The sequence below is a fragment of the Tetrahymena thermophila genome (genome assembly GCF_000189635.1).
Source record: "Tetrahymena thermophila SB210 genomic scaffold scf_8254367, whole genome shotgun sequence".
Classification (NCBI taxonomy): domain Eukaryota; phylum Ciliophora; class Oligohymenophorea; order Hymenostomatida; family Tetrahymenidae; genus Tetrahymena; species Tetrahymena thermophila.
Genome location: NW_002476151.1, coordinates 200677 through 217900, shown reverse-complemented (window position 1 = coordinate 217900; position 17224 = coordinate 200677). Strand labels below are relative to the sequence as shown.

The window sequence follows — 17224 nt, the reverse complement described above, 5'->3', positions numbered from 1 at the left end:
TAGCAAAATAAACTTATAAATTTATGATACTACTTTACTGAATATATATTATTTACCATATATTATTTAGGTAAGTAATTATAGAATAGAAAAATAGAAATTATATTTCAGTGAAGATTATAAAGATTAATGCTACAAAATATATTCGAAAATTCAAATAATTTATGCCATTTATTAATAATTATTTTTATGAAATTTTAGGTTTATTTATGGAATGATAAATAGATAAGAAATATGTATTTATGAAGTAATTTTAGTTATAGACAATCAAAAATTTTGTTTAATACAAAATATACCAAAGTATTAATGCAGATAAATAAATAAATTTATTAGATCAGAATTATTTATTTTTTATTTACTTTGCCTTAAAAAATTTCTATATATTTGAATATGAAAATAATAAATAAATAAATTCAAAAAATATTGTACATATGTATATATTTATATATATTAATTTAACTAATTAAGTTGATATTTTAATTTTATTTATTTGCTTATTTTATTATATTTTAATACATTTTTTTAGAATTTGACTTATAATTTTTTAATTATTGTTTTATAAATATTGTTTCGTTGAAAATTTATGAGGGATTTGTTTGTTATTAGTGAAGAAAGATATTAATTTTTGAGTTAAAAAATAAGTAAAAAGTTACTAGCCAGTTTTTAAGGTTTTAAGCTATATCAAACGAGCAAGCAAGTCTGTTTTATCATGTACTAACATTTAAAATTTTTTTAATTTAAAGAGAAGTAACAAATTAAAGAAATCAAATGTCTCATAAGTTATGCTAGCTTTAATTCAAGGTAGATAGAGTTTAATTTTAAGGTAAATAACCCTAACTTTAAAATAGTTAATTCTAATTTTTTTATTATATGATGACAGTCTTTCTCTTTGATTACTAACTTTAAGTAAGAGTAGTAGAAGGTTAAAAACATGATTCGTTCGACAATCTTTTCTTGTTTTTAATATCTTTGTAAGTGATGTTTATGTACTTTTTCAAAATTGAATCCCATTCTGCTATTTCATTAGCAAAGTCATCAAAATGTATTTAATCTATTTTATATTGCATTTTATACTTTATTTAGTTGGTAAGAGGACTTTCTTACTTTGTTTATTCAATTTGAAGTTTTTCTTTAACAGAATTTATGTTTCCTTCAATTTTAGGCAACTTTTAAAGTATTTTATGGACTGCTTCAATCAAAATCTCGAGCTATTAGATATTCTACTCCTTACAAATAGTCTTTAAGAGTTTTATTTTACTATAGAATTAGTTAAATATGAAGTTCTGCTCTAAAATACTTTCCAATTTAGTATGGAAAGTTTCTTTAGCTTATTCAAAATCATCAATCACATTATTAACCTAGCTATGCAGGTTATCAAGATTATCCATTGCCAATTTTTCATTTGAATCTATTTCCTTACAATAAATAGTCTTAGAGCTTTTAATTTGAATATTGTTTTCTTTTAGAGGATGGATTGTGTTCTTATTTTAGGATGTACAACCTCCCATTTAATTCAAAAATCCAATCAGAAAATTAGCAAAGTAGATTTCTTTATTTTAATATATATTAAATCAAGTTTATTTGCTTTTGCAAATATTTATATTTATTTTGCTCAGTCAAATAGATAATTTTTTCAATTTAATTTACTCTATTTTTTTATAAATTGATTGATGTTAGAATGAATATATGAACAAAATGTAATTTTGAGATATTATTATAATCATTATATTCATATCAAAAAATTCATGAGTTATCCACTAAAACATAAGCAAATTTATGCAAAATTTGCTAAGGTCCTTTAAATTAATGCAAAATTTGCTAAGATCCTTTAAATTTATGCTTCAAAACGAAAGCTTAGATAAACCACAAATATTAGTATTACAAAAGCACTGCTAATAACTATTTTTGCTTCTATTTTTTAACAACTTGTAAAATAAGATATGTTTGTGTCCACATTTTTTTTAACCAAAAAGATCTTTAAAAAATACTTTATTAATAGTAATTATTTCTAATAAATTTAGCAATTCTGCTCCATTTTTTTAATTAAATTTCATTTTATTCACGATTTATAAAATATAAAAATTTTAATTATTTTATAATTTCTTTTTTTTTTCAATGTCTTTATGAAATTCACAAATAATCATATGAAATTAATAAAAAAATTTTAAATAATTTTTTTAAAATAATTATTTGTTTGTTTACCTATTTCTTCAATCACCAAAACTTTAATTTTGCTTTTAAGAACTAAATTCTAAAATAGATTGAACTCAATATAATTATAGCGTTCTGATTAAATTGGAAATTTTTTTAAATCTGTAGACCTATGTAATAGTTTATAAAATCTTAAAGAAAAACAAAAGAAAGTAATTAATTAAACTTAAAAAATAAATATAGTTAGCAGCTTTCTCTAAAAAATTAAATTATGTCCAAATAAAACACTTTTCAGTAGTTGTCTGACAGCTAGCAGTAGCAACAACATCAGCAGAATAGAGGAGGAAGGTTTGATTTAGATAATACAATTAGAATCAAAGAAAATTACATATATCTTTATCCTGAAATCCAAATAAACAAGTTTATCACATAATATATTGAAGATAATTAAAAGAAATTCACCGCAAATCATCTTATTGAAGAATATTTAAACCATTTTTTAGAAGAATAAAAAAACATTTAACTTTAAAAAATGTAAAGCTATCATCCAGAATATGCTTTAAAAACTCCTAATGCTAAAATTTATAATATTGCTTTCTATTTTTAAGAATACTTGCATTAACTTCCCTAAGAAAACACCAACTCTAATGAGTAAAAAAAAAGCGTATTAGATTTATCAATTGGTAAAAAATAATGGAATGATTTGCTTGCTGGAACTAATAGATGCATTCCTACTAACATTATGGAGATTATTCTTTCAAAAGAGCACGATGAAGAATAGATACTTGCTTTGATGCTATTGAATCTATATGCAATTTCAAATGAAGAAATAGCGATTGAATTATTTTAAATTGTAGCAAATTTGTATGATCCACAATTTATAACTACTAATGAAGCACTAAATAAAATATTAATTCAATATATTGTCTGCATAATCCTAAGATAAAATCATCATAACTAATAAACAAGGAGTAGAGAAAATATCAATTAGATATATTCTAGAATATAAGAAAAATACTAATTCACTCTTACAGATGATTATGTTGTTTAATTCTAGAAGCCCTAAATATTGTAATAATGATCAATATGATAAACTTACAAAATCAATAAATATTATTCACTTTATTTTACTTACTACAGTTACTTTTCTATCTATTGCTTATCAATTTATAATTTATTTTTATCATGATAATATTAATTTTACATACATTTTATCTGTATTAGTTTTTCCATTATATTTAATGATAAATTTAATACTCGTGACATTTAAACCATTTATTTATTTAAATAGTTTATGGTTGAATTCATGCAAAATACAATTATTTATACACAAAATTGCAAAATTAATATTACCCTAAACCCTCAATTGCATAAACTTTTGCTTTTTAAAAAAATTAATTTATCGAATGAATAAAAAAATACCGTAAATTCTCCTTAATTAAGACACTCGACTTTTAAATGTTTGATTGAAAAATGGTGTCTTAAGTGTCTTAATTAAATATTTTTAAAATTTTTGAATTTTAGTGTCTTAATTAAGGAGAATCTACGGTAATTACTTTATGGTCAAAAAAATCTGTAGACTATTATCTCCTTAGAATATAATAGGTAGGCTTTTAAAAAAATATGAATTGATGCTTCATTTTATATGTATAACAAAATAAGAAGTATGGGTTGGCAATATTTAAATCTAAAAAATAATATAATTGACTAATTGCTTTCAAAAGCAAGGATTCAATTTTTAACAACTTTATTATTTTTAAATACCTAAATATTTGAAACCTAATTTGATCTTTAATTTTTTAAAAAATAAAAAAATTTTAATTAAATAGATTTTAAACATGATATTTTTAATATGTACTATTGATATAAAAATTAACAAAAATTATTGCTATTGAGATATTTAAAATCGTTTAACTTAATGTAATGAAAAAAATGCTATTTATATAGATAGAGTTTTATTGATAAAACAAAATTTTGATTTTTTAAGTTTCAACTCAATAAAAGTGTTATGTGTTAATAGTACTTTGAGAATAGCTATAATGATAATAAATGTATTAGAAAATAATTAATATAATTTTTAATGATATAAATAGGGTAAATAAACAATAAATTATCAAAATTTTATTGAAATTTATCATCATTGGCTTAAATTATTGAAATTAATTTGGATTATTTTGAGAATTATTCTATTTCATATAATAGAAAAATGTTTACCAAATATTATAATTGTATTTAATGTGATTTTTAAATTTATACTTTTATCTCTTTGTTTATAAATAGTTAAACGTGTTAGTTAGTTAGTCAGTCCAGTCATACATAAGTTTTGGAGCTACTCAAAATATTTTTATTAATCTATTTTATTTTAATGAATTTAGAATATTTAGCATTGTCTTTCTACACTATTTTAATGAATAATTAATCATAGAACTAAATTAATTTTTCTTTCAGAATGATTGGAAATTCTATTAATTAAATATATAATCATGAAGTGATGGTTTATAAATTTGATATTTGTATGTGATTTATGATTTCATAAATGACGCACTGTCAAACTAAAAACAATTAACAAATTTAATATTATTAAATACAAATTCTTAATCTAATTTCCAAAAAAGTTATTCTTAATTGTAAAGAATTATCTAAAAAATTTACAATTAAATGTCGTCATTTTAGTTTTGAAATTAGCAATTTTCAAGTCATCATCAAAATGAAGTTTTTCTTGAAAAATTTAATTTTGACATTTGATGTAAACATCTTGAGGAATAAAATAAATAGAGTTGAGTGAATTAAAATTTTATAATTAATTGAAAAGTGTAGGAACATATGTAATTTTAATTAATTTACCTTTATACTATTTAAACAAATATATATATATTCCTGCGTACTGATTTTACTTTACACTTATATTAAAAGCGCATTTGGTTTGTTTTTTTTGGAAATTGACAAAACAAAAAGCAATTATTATAATAAGAGTTATTACTCAATCAAGTGACATCCAATGACTATGCATTTCGTATTCATTATTTTATTAAGATTTAAATCTCTATCAAAAATAGTTAAAAATATCAAATAAATAAAAATCAAAAACAAATCAAATATTGAGTTTGAAAAGAAATCTGTATTCAATATAATAGGAATTAAAACAAGAAAGAAAGAAAAAACAAACTAATAATTCATTGCTTATTAAATCTAGAAGAAATGGTCAACAAAGTACACTCTTAAATAAAAAAAAGAGAGATTCAACTTAATAAAGAAGAAGAAGAATAAGCTTTAACACAATAAGAGAATAATGAATAAAAGAGTGAGCACTCTTTTGAGATGGAAGAGAACAACTTATCTGATAGAATTAAAAATTACATAGGTCCATATATCTAAGCTCCTTAGTTTGTGAGAGATAATATGTATATCCTTTCTGGATATCGTATCAACTTTAACTCTTTCAAGAGTATTACTAAAAGTCTCTTTATGGTTCACAATGAGCTTGTGAATATTTGGAGTCACTTCTTAGGTGCCATTTTAGTTATTGTTTTTATTATTTATCTCACAACTTCGTTCGGAAACATCGATTTTGTTAGTGTCAAATAAAAACTTGCAGAAAATGTAACAAATAAATTGGAACCTCTCATCAAGGACTTGAAGGAATTCGATGAAAGTTTAAACAAAAAAGTCTTAGAAAATTTAGAAAGCTTTAAGAAAGATTACAATGATATAGGAAACAATGTAGTTCAGAATTTCAACTCGCTTTTAAATGAATTAACATAGCTTAAGAATGAGGTCAATCAAGAAAATGTTGATAAAATTGTAAACAAGATTAAGGAATTCTCCATATAAGACTATTACTAATATGCAGATCTTGACAAGTTGAAAGAAATTAAATAAAATGTAAATTTATTTTTAAAAATTAATTTTATTTCTAAAGAAAAGCTTGTTATAAAATATAACAAAGTATATTCATTTACTTCTAATTATATTTTTTTTAAATCAAACCTATTTTTACTTCCTTTCTAACAAAATTCTTATCTCCCTAAATGATTTTGGTTAAGAAATATTGCGAAAGAGTATATTTACAACCAATTTCTAATTTAAAAGTGGAAATTTGATTGTAATAGTTAGTCTTTCATCCACCTTAAAAACATTTAAAAAAATGTAGAATTGACTTAAAATAAAAATTTTAATCTTGATTTTTCAAAGATAAATCATAATTTTTTCAAGTATTCCTCAATATTTTAATATATTTTATGAAATTTGAATGAAGTATTTTCAAGAAGTTAATAAAAGAATAAAATTTTATAACAAATTTATTCTTATTAATCTTCTAGAAAGATTCAGTTTAATTTAAAATAGTAGAATCCACCCTTGAAACTTATTAATAATTATTTAGAAATCAAACCTTATATTTGCATTTTTACAAACCAATCTTATCAGTAGAGATATTTTTTGCCTAAAATTAATAATTACAGAAGTAAATTAACCAAGTAATTAAAAACTCAAAATAAATAAAAATAATCAATTAAAAAAAGGGTTAAATAAAGATTTACTCTCAATTTTTAAAAATTATTGTCAAACCAAAATCAATTTTTTTTTGTTAAAAATATGTAAATTATCAACTGAACTATGATCACCTTTTAAAATCTTTTAATTTAGATGTAGACTCAATTTATTTTATTATCAAATAGGTTTTAAGTGGTATTAATGACTTAAAAGATGACCTCATCAAGTAAATTGATTCAAAAGAATTCGACTGGATAGATTTCCATATGAGTGATTTCATGCACGGCAATGAAAAAGTTGATTCTAACTAAAACCATGTTTCAAGATGGCCTATTTTTGTCTTTTTAGTCACTGCTTTCCTTTGTCTCCTTTGCTCAGCAGCTTTCCATCTTTTCCATGCAATAAATCCTTAATACTACAAGATATTCTTAAGAATGGACTATGCTGGTGTTTCTCTTCTTATCAGTGGTTCTACTTTCCCTATTTTTTATTATGGATTCTATTGCAATTTAGAATTGGGTTATTTCTACTTAGCTTGCATAGGAATAGCTTCATTAGTTGTTTTCTTTGTCTCCTTGTAAGATTTTATTCATACCTAGAAATATTTCACTATGAAATCAGTTATGTATGGTAGCTTGGGTATCTTTGCAGCTGTTCCTATTGCCCATCTAATTTACTATGAATTCTATTACTTGACCCAAAACGGTAATTTCTCATTCAGTAATAGTCTTGTTTACTATGGATTAATGGGAGTCTGCTATCTTGGTGGATTAACTATTTATGCTACCCGTTGCCCTGAAAGATATAAGCCAGGCTAATTTGATATTTGTGGAGCTTCTCACTAGCTATGGCATATTTCAATTTTATTAGCTATTGTCCTAACTTACGTAGGTTCTCTAATAAACTTCTACACTAGAAAAATGAATTTATGTCCAGCAAGCCATTGAGCAAAATCTAAAAATAAATAAATAATAAATACTTGACTTTTTAAAAAAATCTTATTAAACTATTATTTTTACTTAACAATAACAATATTGAAATTAAAGCTAAAATTACTAATTAATTTTCATATATTTGTTTAAGTATTCAAACAAACAAATTTATGAAGTAATATATTACTTAATGGTAAAACTCTTTATAGTAAATAGTATATTGTGTGTTTTTGCTACTTTAAAGCGTTTAATTTAATAAAATTTTGCTGAAAACAAAAATTTTTTTCATTTTCTATTAATAAATCTTTTATTTCATTTTTACAAGAAGTTATCTGCTAAAATAAAAATTTCTTAATTTTATTTTTATTAATAGTTAACAAAAGAATTGTAAATAATTTAACTAAACAATTAAATAAATTGTTTACCCAAGTTCATAAATAGCTAATTACAAATTTTCTATTTTTTAAATATTTGATTGGAATAAATTTGATTATTATTAAAAATACCATAATATGTTTATGATTAAAAATACCATTATATATTTATGATTAAAAATACCGTAATATATTGATGATTATAAATTTGATGATCACATTTTGATGTAAAATAAAGAAGAAATATTCAAATGCAAGAAATAAAATAAAATGCCTTTTTTATATTTGTATTTATGAAAGTAATCAAGAATATTTGGAATATTAATTTTATATTGCATAAAATCATAGAAAATAGTTTTTATTATATTTAATTAAGTAGTTTATTAAAAATATTGTAATTCTGAAATCATCAATTTTGTTTCATTTCTGTATTTTTCTATAAAAAAATTTAATTTTGAAATGTCTATTTTAGATAAGATAAAATAGATTGATTGATAAATGTAAAAGTAGATAGATAATTAGATAACTATATAAATAGATATACTTTGATTTCTAAAATAACAACCTTGATTTTAAGTAAAAATGGTTTCAACTAAATATTATTTTCTGAGTAAAATTTCAAAATTTTTTTAAATTAATAATAATTTTATTATAATTTTTATATTAAAAAGTTCTTCTAAAGTTATTTTTTAAATTATCTTTTTATTCATATTTTTTTCTATCTTAATATTAAAAGAATAAATTAGGTTTTGATAGGATTGCTTATATTAAAATATAAGGAAGAAGGTTTTTAGTGTAAATAAATATCTATTTATATCAATTTACAAAATTGCAATTATTAGTGAAATTGCTGAATGTTTTTTTTATTTGTTAATGGTTTAATTTAAAAAGATTATAATTGGTGGTTCCAAAAGGATATTTTTCAAAAGCTCGTATTATAATTATCTAATTAGGTCGAATTAGTACTTTTCTATATAAAACTGAATTCAGTTTAAATTTTATTAAAAATTACACTTTGGCACAAGATTTAAATACCTAAAAAAAAACCATCATAATAATTAGTAATTTTAATAATAAAACAAAAAACTTAAATTAGCTATTTTATAATTGAAAATGAATAATTTCAATCCTGAACAGTAGAATATCATTTACAATTAAGAAATACATCAACCTATTTAAACTCACTAACAAATTTTTAACTTTTAGTAAGTATACTATCCTTAACAGTAAATGAATTATTAGAGAAATAACAATAGTTAGTATGTAGCTTAGGTTGTAAAGAAATCTGGAAATTAAATCTTCCCTATTGATGTAGAAGCGAGATTTAATGGAAACGAGTAAGAAGGCTAAATAGACTTTCTTTTTGGGTATATAGCTAATGCTTCTGAGATTTTTTGTAACTATAGAGTAGATGGAGGATTTCCTGTAAATTTACCTAAACCTCCTCCTAATTATAGATATGGCTATGATGATAATAATTCTTTCGATTAGGCGTATGAAGACTACCAAGGGAAATTACTTCTAGCCTGTATGAAATAAATACAACAATCTATGTAGCTAGATTTCACAGGAATAACTTATGAATAAAAAACTAATCTTTTATCAAGTAATTTTGTTGAAAATAATATAACACAAATTCTCGTTCATAAAAATACTATGTACACAAAAGATTAAATAGAAAACGGTTAAGTAGTTTAATGCTGTAAGACATTACACTAGAGTTTATTAAGAAATACTAAAAGAATCTTGTTTCATTATATATTAGCTTTAGTACTATTTTGTACTTTTTACGCTCTCATTTTCGTTTATTTAGTTAAAAATGGTAAAGGTTCTGATTTCAATAGATTTTTAGCTATTTTTATAGTGACCACCGTAATTCATTTGTTAGGATTAAGACAAATACTATCTTGTCTTATTAACTGCAATCTTTCAGGATTTAAATTGGTTTAGTGCTTTGGATTCCTTCAAATAATAGGGCATCTTGTTATCTTTTTTCTTGCAACCATTATATCTGTTAAAAATACTGACAGTGGTAGATAAAAAACTCTTTTAAGCCTAAGTTTGATAGGTATTATAACAAGCTTCATACCAACAATATTATATACATCAAGAATATCATATATAACCAATATTTTGTAAAGATTTGGTTGTTTACTTTAGCAATATCCTGAACATTTTCTAAAATGATAATATAATTAAAATAAATGATATAAACAAGCAAGTATTTGTTACATTTTTATTAGATTAGTATATTTTAATTAAAATTTGCATTTATTTTTATAAAAAAAATAATTGATCAACAATATTATATTAAAAAATTGTAAACATACTATATAATTAATTACATATATTTTTAATTGAATCTATATAAACTCATGCAATTTTTTTAATTAAAAATAAATAATGGATATTTTTTTATTTATCTAATAAGCATTGTTCAAACTAATAAAAACTATTTATAAAATAATTATGTTTACATAAATTAATGCAAGTAGTCTACATATACTAACACCCTTTCATATTAAGGTAATTTTTTAAAATAAATAAAAGAAAATAATTTTTTATCATATTATATTTTGAATACTATTTATTTATTCATTCATTCAAAAAATTAATTTATTTTATAATTAAATTAAAAAAGAAAATAATAATAATGTTAATTAGCCAAGTTATTAAGAAAAAAAGTATTCAGGAAACTTAAATTATTTGTGAAGAATATTTATATCCAATAAAAAAATGTTTTTTTTTATAAATTATGATAATATTAGTTTAATAATTAGAAATATTTGTTGCTTTTTATCCTTAATTATTAAATTAATTTTCTGATAATAATATAAAAAATAAATATATGTGGAATTCTCAAAAATGCATTAAATATTAAGATTAATTTATGATAATATCTTATTTACATTAAAAAAGGTTAATCAAAAAATTATTAATAAAAGATTTATTGTATATCATTTAAGAAGAGTTAAATAGGATAAACTTAAAAATAAAATAATAGATTTGAATATTTTAAAAACATGGAGGACACAGATTAACTTTTGTTTGCAAGTTTATAACAATTTGGATTTAATTTAGGAAATAAGAAGATCACTTCTTTGTTTGATGTTGATGGAGATATTCTTAGATCAATATGCTTTCAGTTTTTAGAATTTATGGGATCAAAAGTGACCATTAATTCTATGAAAGGATAACAAAAATTCCGTTAATCAACACAAATATCTGAAGAATTGAAAAACCTTTGCAATCTTCGTATAGATATTAATTCTCTTCTTTCACCTTCCAAGGATGATCTTAGAAAAATTGTAGTTGCAATTCTTCAAAAAATTTCTATGCATGAAGAAGGTGATAATCCAAGATTAAACATTAGTTAGCGTGGGGGAGCTTAGGCATTTGACAGCTATGAAGATAAAATTAGATATTTGCAAGAGTAGCGTCGTAAAGAAATTCTAAAAAATTGGGTCAATGAAGAATGGATACATCCTGCATTAGGAAATAATAAATTTAATTAGTTTAGAATGTATGACAATGAATTAGTTCTTGATAGCAATTCTTTGAGCAACAAGTTAATAATTGACATAATAAATGGGAAAATGAAGCAAAACCTCTATGCCTCCTTAGCAAAAATAATAGAGAACAGGGCTTTGAAAGCTTAGATTGATGAAATGGAAGTATATGCAGATGTCTAAAAAATATCTGAATAGAGACATTAATTACAAATCGAAGAAATTAAAAAATAGGTTGCCACTGAAGTGACTAAAGCATCCAAAAAGAAAGTTAATCGTATTGCTGAATAATTTACAGAGTAACCTCAATAAACAGAAGAGGAAGTCAAATAACAACTAAATGAAGAAAAGCAAACAATTTTTAACCTTGAAATGCAATTCTAAGAGGAATAAACTGTACATAACCCAGTTCTTGATCCACAAAATGACGAGAAAAACGAAAGGTCTTTAAATAAAAGTAATGCAGAAACATTGAATAGTAGTAATGCTTTGTTAAATAGCAGCAATTCTTTATTAAACAGTGCTAATAACAATTCAAGCACAACTTAAGCCTCCAAACCTATGACCAGTGCAGCAAATAACTCTAGATTATCTTTAGGAAAATCTAACTTAAATATTGGTATAAATATTGATGAACTCAAAACAAACAATTCAAAGGAAATAAGCACTCTATCTTAAAAATATGAAGAATTATAAAAGTAAATCGAAATTATATTAATAATACAAAAAATTTTTTTAATATTAGAATATTTTTGTTTTATTTTAATTATCAATTTGGAAACACTAAATATCTTTAAAGTAAAAAGTAGAAGTACGCAAAGGAAAGAGAAAAAATGGAAACTAATATTTAATAAAAAACAGAAGAAGCAGAAGTTTTAAAGGAATAAAACAAGCAAACTAAGAAAGATATAGAAAATATGGAAATGCTTATTAAAGAATTAGAAACCAAAGGTGGAAGCTCTGAACTAAAGAAAGAGATAAAAGAACTAGAGCAAGACATTCAGTAAATAGAAATAGAATGGAAGGAATATTAAGAAACTGATATTAAAAAGCTAGAAGAGCTTAAAGATGAAGTATTTTAATTTATTTACAGTTAACTTTTTTATTCTTATTATTTTTCAAATAAAAAAACAGCTTACCAAGAAAAAAGAGAAAAGAGAACTTATAAAAGATAAAATAAAAAGAATCGATACTGAATTGCAACAAGTTATACAAGACCTTTAAATGGCTTATGAAAAAAAAGTATAGCTTGTTGAAGATTACAAGAGAATGCCATAAGGAGGTAATCGTTAAGAATATATTAAGAAAATTATGGAAATCAAGAAAAACTATGACAAACAAAGAGGAGATATCTAAAAAATTATTCAAGATGTTAAATCTGTAGAAGAATCTATTTAGTATTACCAAGGTACTTTAGAAAGACACATGAACGAATTAGAAGCAATATACAATACTGATGCTAAGAAAAATGAGTCTTTAAGTAAATAGATTTTTAAGATTTATCAAGAATATCGCACTATCTTTGACTAAACTGTCAATAACTTGAGGGAAGTTGGAAATAAAATGATTGAGTCCCGTTCTATTGAGGCAAAAACTGTTTTATTAGCTACTAAGCATTATGACCAAAGCTTTGATAAACTCAAATAAGACATAGAAGAAATTCGCTAAGAAAACATGAAGTTATAAAAAACTGTGAAAAATTGATCATAAAGAATAAATTAAATAAATTAATTAAAATAAATGTTTTATTTTATTATAATTCGATTAATTAATTGCTCAACTGTTTGTTATTTTTTATTCAATTAAATTTTTTGTTTTAGGGAAAATTTAACATATTTTAGAATTAATTTAATCTAACATTCTATTATAAAGTTCTGTCTAAACATTAAAAAAAAAAATTTTTATGAATTAAAATTTTTTTGATAGTTTTTGAATAGAAATTTAATTAATATGAAAGATAATTATTTACATAAATGAGTGAAATTTAAAAATTAATTAATAATATAAAGAGTTTATTTAATGTATAAATAAATAAATAAGTTCATTTGAATCCTTGTAGTTTTAATTTAATTAGGCACTATTACAATTTTAATTCTTCCCACTTATCAATTTTTAATATCTAATATTTATTTTAAATAGCTTAATAAGTATTTTTAACAAATTATTTACATCTGAAATTTTAATATTTCTCCAAAAAAGCTGCTTTGGATTGTTTTTATTTCTTGAAAGTCTAGCATGTGTTGTTTTTTTACCCTTTTTATCCGATTGTTAATATTCATTATTTAGCATGTTTATTTATTCTTAAACCATTTTTAAATCCTCCTTGTGATTCTTATAATTAATCAAACAAAATTCATTAATCATTTTCTCTCTTATTTTTTGTCTTTCTCTCAACTGCTAGCCAATTTTTACAATAATTGGATTATTTCGTACAATGTCCATAATATCTACCTAATCTTCTATTTCTTTTTCTAGCTTATTCATCATGCAGCTAATTTATAATTTTTATTGTTTTAGAAATAAATTCTACTTAAAATATAATTCATAAAAACTAATAATTACAACAAAGAAGTAAATTTTGATATAATTTATATCCTTTCTTTAAATGATGTGTCACAAAGCTTCCAAAAATACTTTAATTTGCCAAATTTTTCTTTTATTAAGCTTCCTTTTTAATATTAATCATCTTCTGTCCATGATTCTTCTGAAAATCTTTTTACATTTGAATCAATTTCTTTTTCAAATTACTTAACTTTCTACTCATATATTGGTTCATACTCTTTTTCCTCTTCAAGTATGCAATCTATAGTTAGCTTTATATTTTTGATTGCTTTGTCTTCTTCGGAATCTTTAGATCTAATTTTCCATAAAAGGTAATACTACTTTTTATTTGGGAAGGACTTTTCTTATAAAATATAGTTAATCATTTCTTCTTCAGTTTGTATTTCTTTTGGTCTCACTCTTTCTGGATTTCTTAATTCCTTCTAAAGCTAAACAGTACTAGAACTTGAGTTAAGTATGCTATCCTCATGTTAATCTTCTTCAGTTTAGTATTCATTTTCTTGAGAGGTATACCATCCATTAGAAGGATTAGTGATCATTTACTAATTCCTATTGATATGTATATTATTTTAATTGTATTCATCTTCGCCAGACATAGATTCTTTATAATTTTAATTATGCTAACTTCCTCTCTTATTGAAATCTGTTTCATATTAATATTAATTAAATTTTTAATCGCTTCCATAGTAGTGATCTAAATTATTTCCCACTGTATTACACCTTAACGAATTAGGCTCCGTTTTAAATGTAGGTAAGCCTTATATTTATTGCTATTACTATTCATTCAATTTTTTAATCTAGTCATACTAATGTTTAAGATTTCTAAATGTGTCTTAGCTAATAGTTGGTTATTCTTTATGTATTTACTCTTAACTCTATTGATTATGTGAATTCTGAGAGTTTTCAGTTTCACTGGAGTCTTTTCTTAACAAATGAAAAGCTAATTGAAATAAAATTGTATTTATAAATAATATAAATATTTATGAAATCATTATTTAAATAAAATAATTACATGGCTTATATTATATTGTCTCACTCTATTGTACTAGTTATATTTCTTAATTTGATTGTTGTTGTTACTCCTCAAATGATTTTCGGTTTTCAAAATTCTGATTATTGACATATGTTGGAAGGCTTTGAAATTTTTTTTGAACTATTTTCAATATAAATTTGGAATCTATTTAAAAATTTTTGCTTTCAAAACTTTTATTTTACTTGATGTATTTTTTTCTGCTTGCATAATAAAATTTTAAATATCTTCTTTTAGGTCTGTGTTATAGTTTTATTGTATTTCTCCTAACAGGTTAGTAACTCTTTCCTTAATATCTTTAGCTTTCTATTATTCTAATATTGATTTTAACTAAAAACTCCTTTCCTATTATTAAATTTACCATTAGGTTCTGTATTTAGAATAGAATCTTGACTTATTTTATATCTGTCTCTTAAATCTCCTTCTGTATGTAATTAAGTCTCAGAAGGATTAAAAGTATCCAATTTTTAATGAGGCTATATGATAGATAATTGTTATAAATTGATTCTTTTTTATTAAGTATCTAAATAAAATAAATATTTATATTTAGTTACTTATGCAAATTGATAGTCTTCTACGACAGTATTTTATTATTCACTTAAATAATTCTAAGCTTGTTATGAGCTTACTTCTTCTTTAGACTTAATTTAATTTATACTTGATTAAGAGGTTGTATATCCGTTTTATAGTCTATTATTCGGAGAGGCCTTTCTTGAAGATGGGTTTTAATGCTCATGGTCTTATTAAAATTGTATGCTTTATCTTTTTTTGGTGCTTGTTGCTGGCATCTAAATATATTAAATTATTTAATGATTGTGAGTGGAATAAAATTTCTTTACAGAGGGAGATGTTTAATTTGGGAAACTTGAAGCTATTTGTTACTGCTAAGATGAAGTAGAAGTTAAAGGAGGTTAATTCACAGACATGACAATTTTACTTGTTTGCTAGGGAGAAGTGTGCCTACTAGAATTACCTCTTCTAAATGTAGATGAAGGAGCTTAAGCAGCGTACTCTTACTAAACTTATTCCCTAAATTTATTTAAATCAAGTAACTCCTTCTCTAAATCAAGGATCATTTGCTAAAATTTTTCCTTTGATTTTTATATCATTAATTATTATTATTTTTTTTCATTTTAAAGATTTTGAATTCTATTATGCTTGTCTTGAGTTTAAGACTAAATCATTTATCGTTAAAGCTAAATACTTTCAAGTTCCTTTTATAACTCATTATCATAATTATATTTCATCTATTCTTCTAAATGAGCTCTCTCATTTTCATACTTTTTTTTATAGTTTAATCTCATTATTGTTTCTTTTCTTTTAAGCTCACTTTCTTTTTCAACATTCAGCTCTTTAATGATATCCTTTTTTAATTCTGTTTCAACTTCATTTACCAATTGATTCTTGTCTATATTCTATAATAACTCTGTCATTATTCTTTCTTTTTCAACTTTAAAGTTCTATTCTTCTCTTGCTTGTATTTCAGGTTCAAATAGCATTTATAATTTTTATTTATGATTTTGCAACTCTCTTTCTTTCATTTCTATATTCTTTTTCCTTCTTTTAAACTCTTCAATAGTCTATTTGTGCATTAACTCAACTCTTTCTTCAATCTCCTTTTAACAGTTTTGCTTTATTTTTTCTTCCATGGCAATTTTATATTCTAGCAACTCTTATTCATATCTCATTCTAATTTCATTTCTAATATCCTATTCCATCTTATTTTTTAACATTTAATTTAAAATAAATAACTTTGTGCACTCCTATAATTTAATTAGCATTAAGTTATTATTTAAAAATGTACTTGTGGAGTTATTTCTTTAATTGCTTAATATGCTCTCTCTGCAATAATCTGATTCATTTAATCCCTTTTTTAATCTTCAGTTAAACAGCTCATTCTGTGAATCTTATTGCTTTGAAATAATGTAAAAAATGTTGGGCTAACTTGAACACTTTAATATAAAATTATTAAGTAATTTTTTAAAGTATTATTATTATTGAATAAAAATTTGTTAACTATTTTTACAAATTTTCAAAAAAAATCTTATTGGCTATACAATCTTTAAAGAATATGTTATCTTATTAATTTCATATCATTAACAAGTTATCAATAATAATTTTAAATTTAATAATATTTCATGATATGGTTACCAATCAATCAATAATAGAAATAAA

General features: G+C 22.4%; 6 protein-coding genes across 6 annotated transcripts; 4 read left to right on the top strand and 2 right to left on the bottom strand. All coding sequences in view use genetic code 6, as the record gives it.

Annotated features, from left to right (window-relative positions):
- Window positions 1-773: 773 nt before the first annotated feature.
- TTHERM_00756400 (hypothetical protein) lies at window positions 774-1508 on the bottom strand (the record flags this gene model as incomplete). The annotated part of the gene is made up of 1 exon (XM_001031755.3): window positions 774-1508. The coding sequence occupies one exon, from the start codon at window positions 1506-1508 to the stop codon at window positions 774-776; it is 735 nt and encodes a 244-aa protein (XP_001031755.3).
- Window positions 1509-2422: 914 nt separating this feature from the next.
- Window positions 2423-3232, top strand: TTHERM_00756380 (hypothetical protein; the record flags this gene model as incomplete). Its single annotated transcript, XM_001031753.3, has 1 exon — window positions 2423-3232. One exon carries the CDS (start codon window positions 2423-2425, stop codon window positions 3230-3232), a length of 810 nt encoding a protein of 269 aa, XP_001031753.3.
- Window positions 3233-5349: 2117 nt separating this feature from the next.
- Window positions 5350-7589, top strand: TTHERM_00756370 (hemolysin-III-like protein; the record flags this gene model as incomplete). The annotated part of the gene is made up of 2 exons (XM_001031752.3): window positions 5350-6033; window positions 6828-7589. The coding sequence occupies 2 exons, from the start codon at window positions 5350-5352 to the stop codon at window positions 7587-7589; spliced, it is 1446 nt and encodes a 481-aa protein (XP_001031752.1).
- A 1472-nt stretch (window positions 7590-9061) lies between these two features.
- On the top strand, window positions 9062-10135 carry TTHERM_00756360 (transmembrane protein, putative; the record flags this gene model as incomplete). The annotated part of the gene is made up of 1 exon (XM_001031751.2): window positions 9062-10135. One exon carries the CDS (start codon window positions 9062-9064, stop codon window positions 10133-10135), a length of 1074 nt encoding a protein of 357 aa, XP_001031751.2.
- Window positions 10136-10796: 661 nt separating this feature from the next.
- TTHERM_00756350 (hypothetical protein) lies at window positions 10797-13161 on the top strand (the record flags this gene model as incomplete). The annotated part of the gene is made up of 4 exons (XM_001031750.2): window positions 10797-10867; window positions 10953-12155; window positions 12257-12530; window positions 12592-13161. The coding sequence occupies 4 exons, from the start codon at window positions 10797-10799 to the stop codon at window positions 13159-13161; spliced, it is 2118 nt and encodes a 705-aa protein (XP_001031750.2).
- Window positions 13162-13233: 72 nt separating this feature from the next.
- Window positions 13234-17072, bottom strand: TTHERM_00756340 (hypothetical protein; the record flags this gene model as incomplete). The annotated part of the gene is made up of 8 exons (XM_001031749.2): window positions 16854-17072; window positions 15889-16767; window positions 15604-15837; window positions 15411-15525; window positions 15235-15363; window positions 15032-15172; window positions 14020-14959; window positions 13234-13948 (listed from the first exon to the last, which is right to left on the bottom strand). The coding sequence occupies exons 1-8, from the start codon at window positions 16944-16946 to the stop codon at window positions 13234-13236; spliced, it is 3246 nt and encodes a 1081-aa protein (XP_001031749.2). The 5' UTR covers window positions 16947-17072.
- Between the last annotated feature and the right edge of the window lie 152 nt (window positions 17073-17224).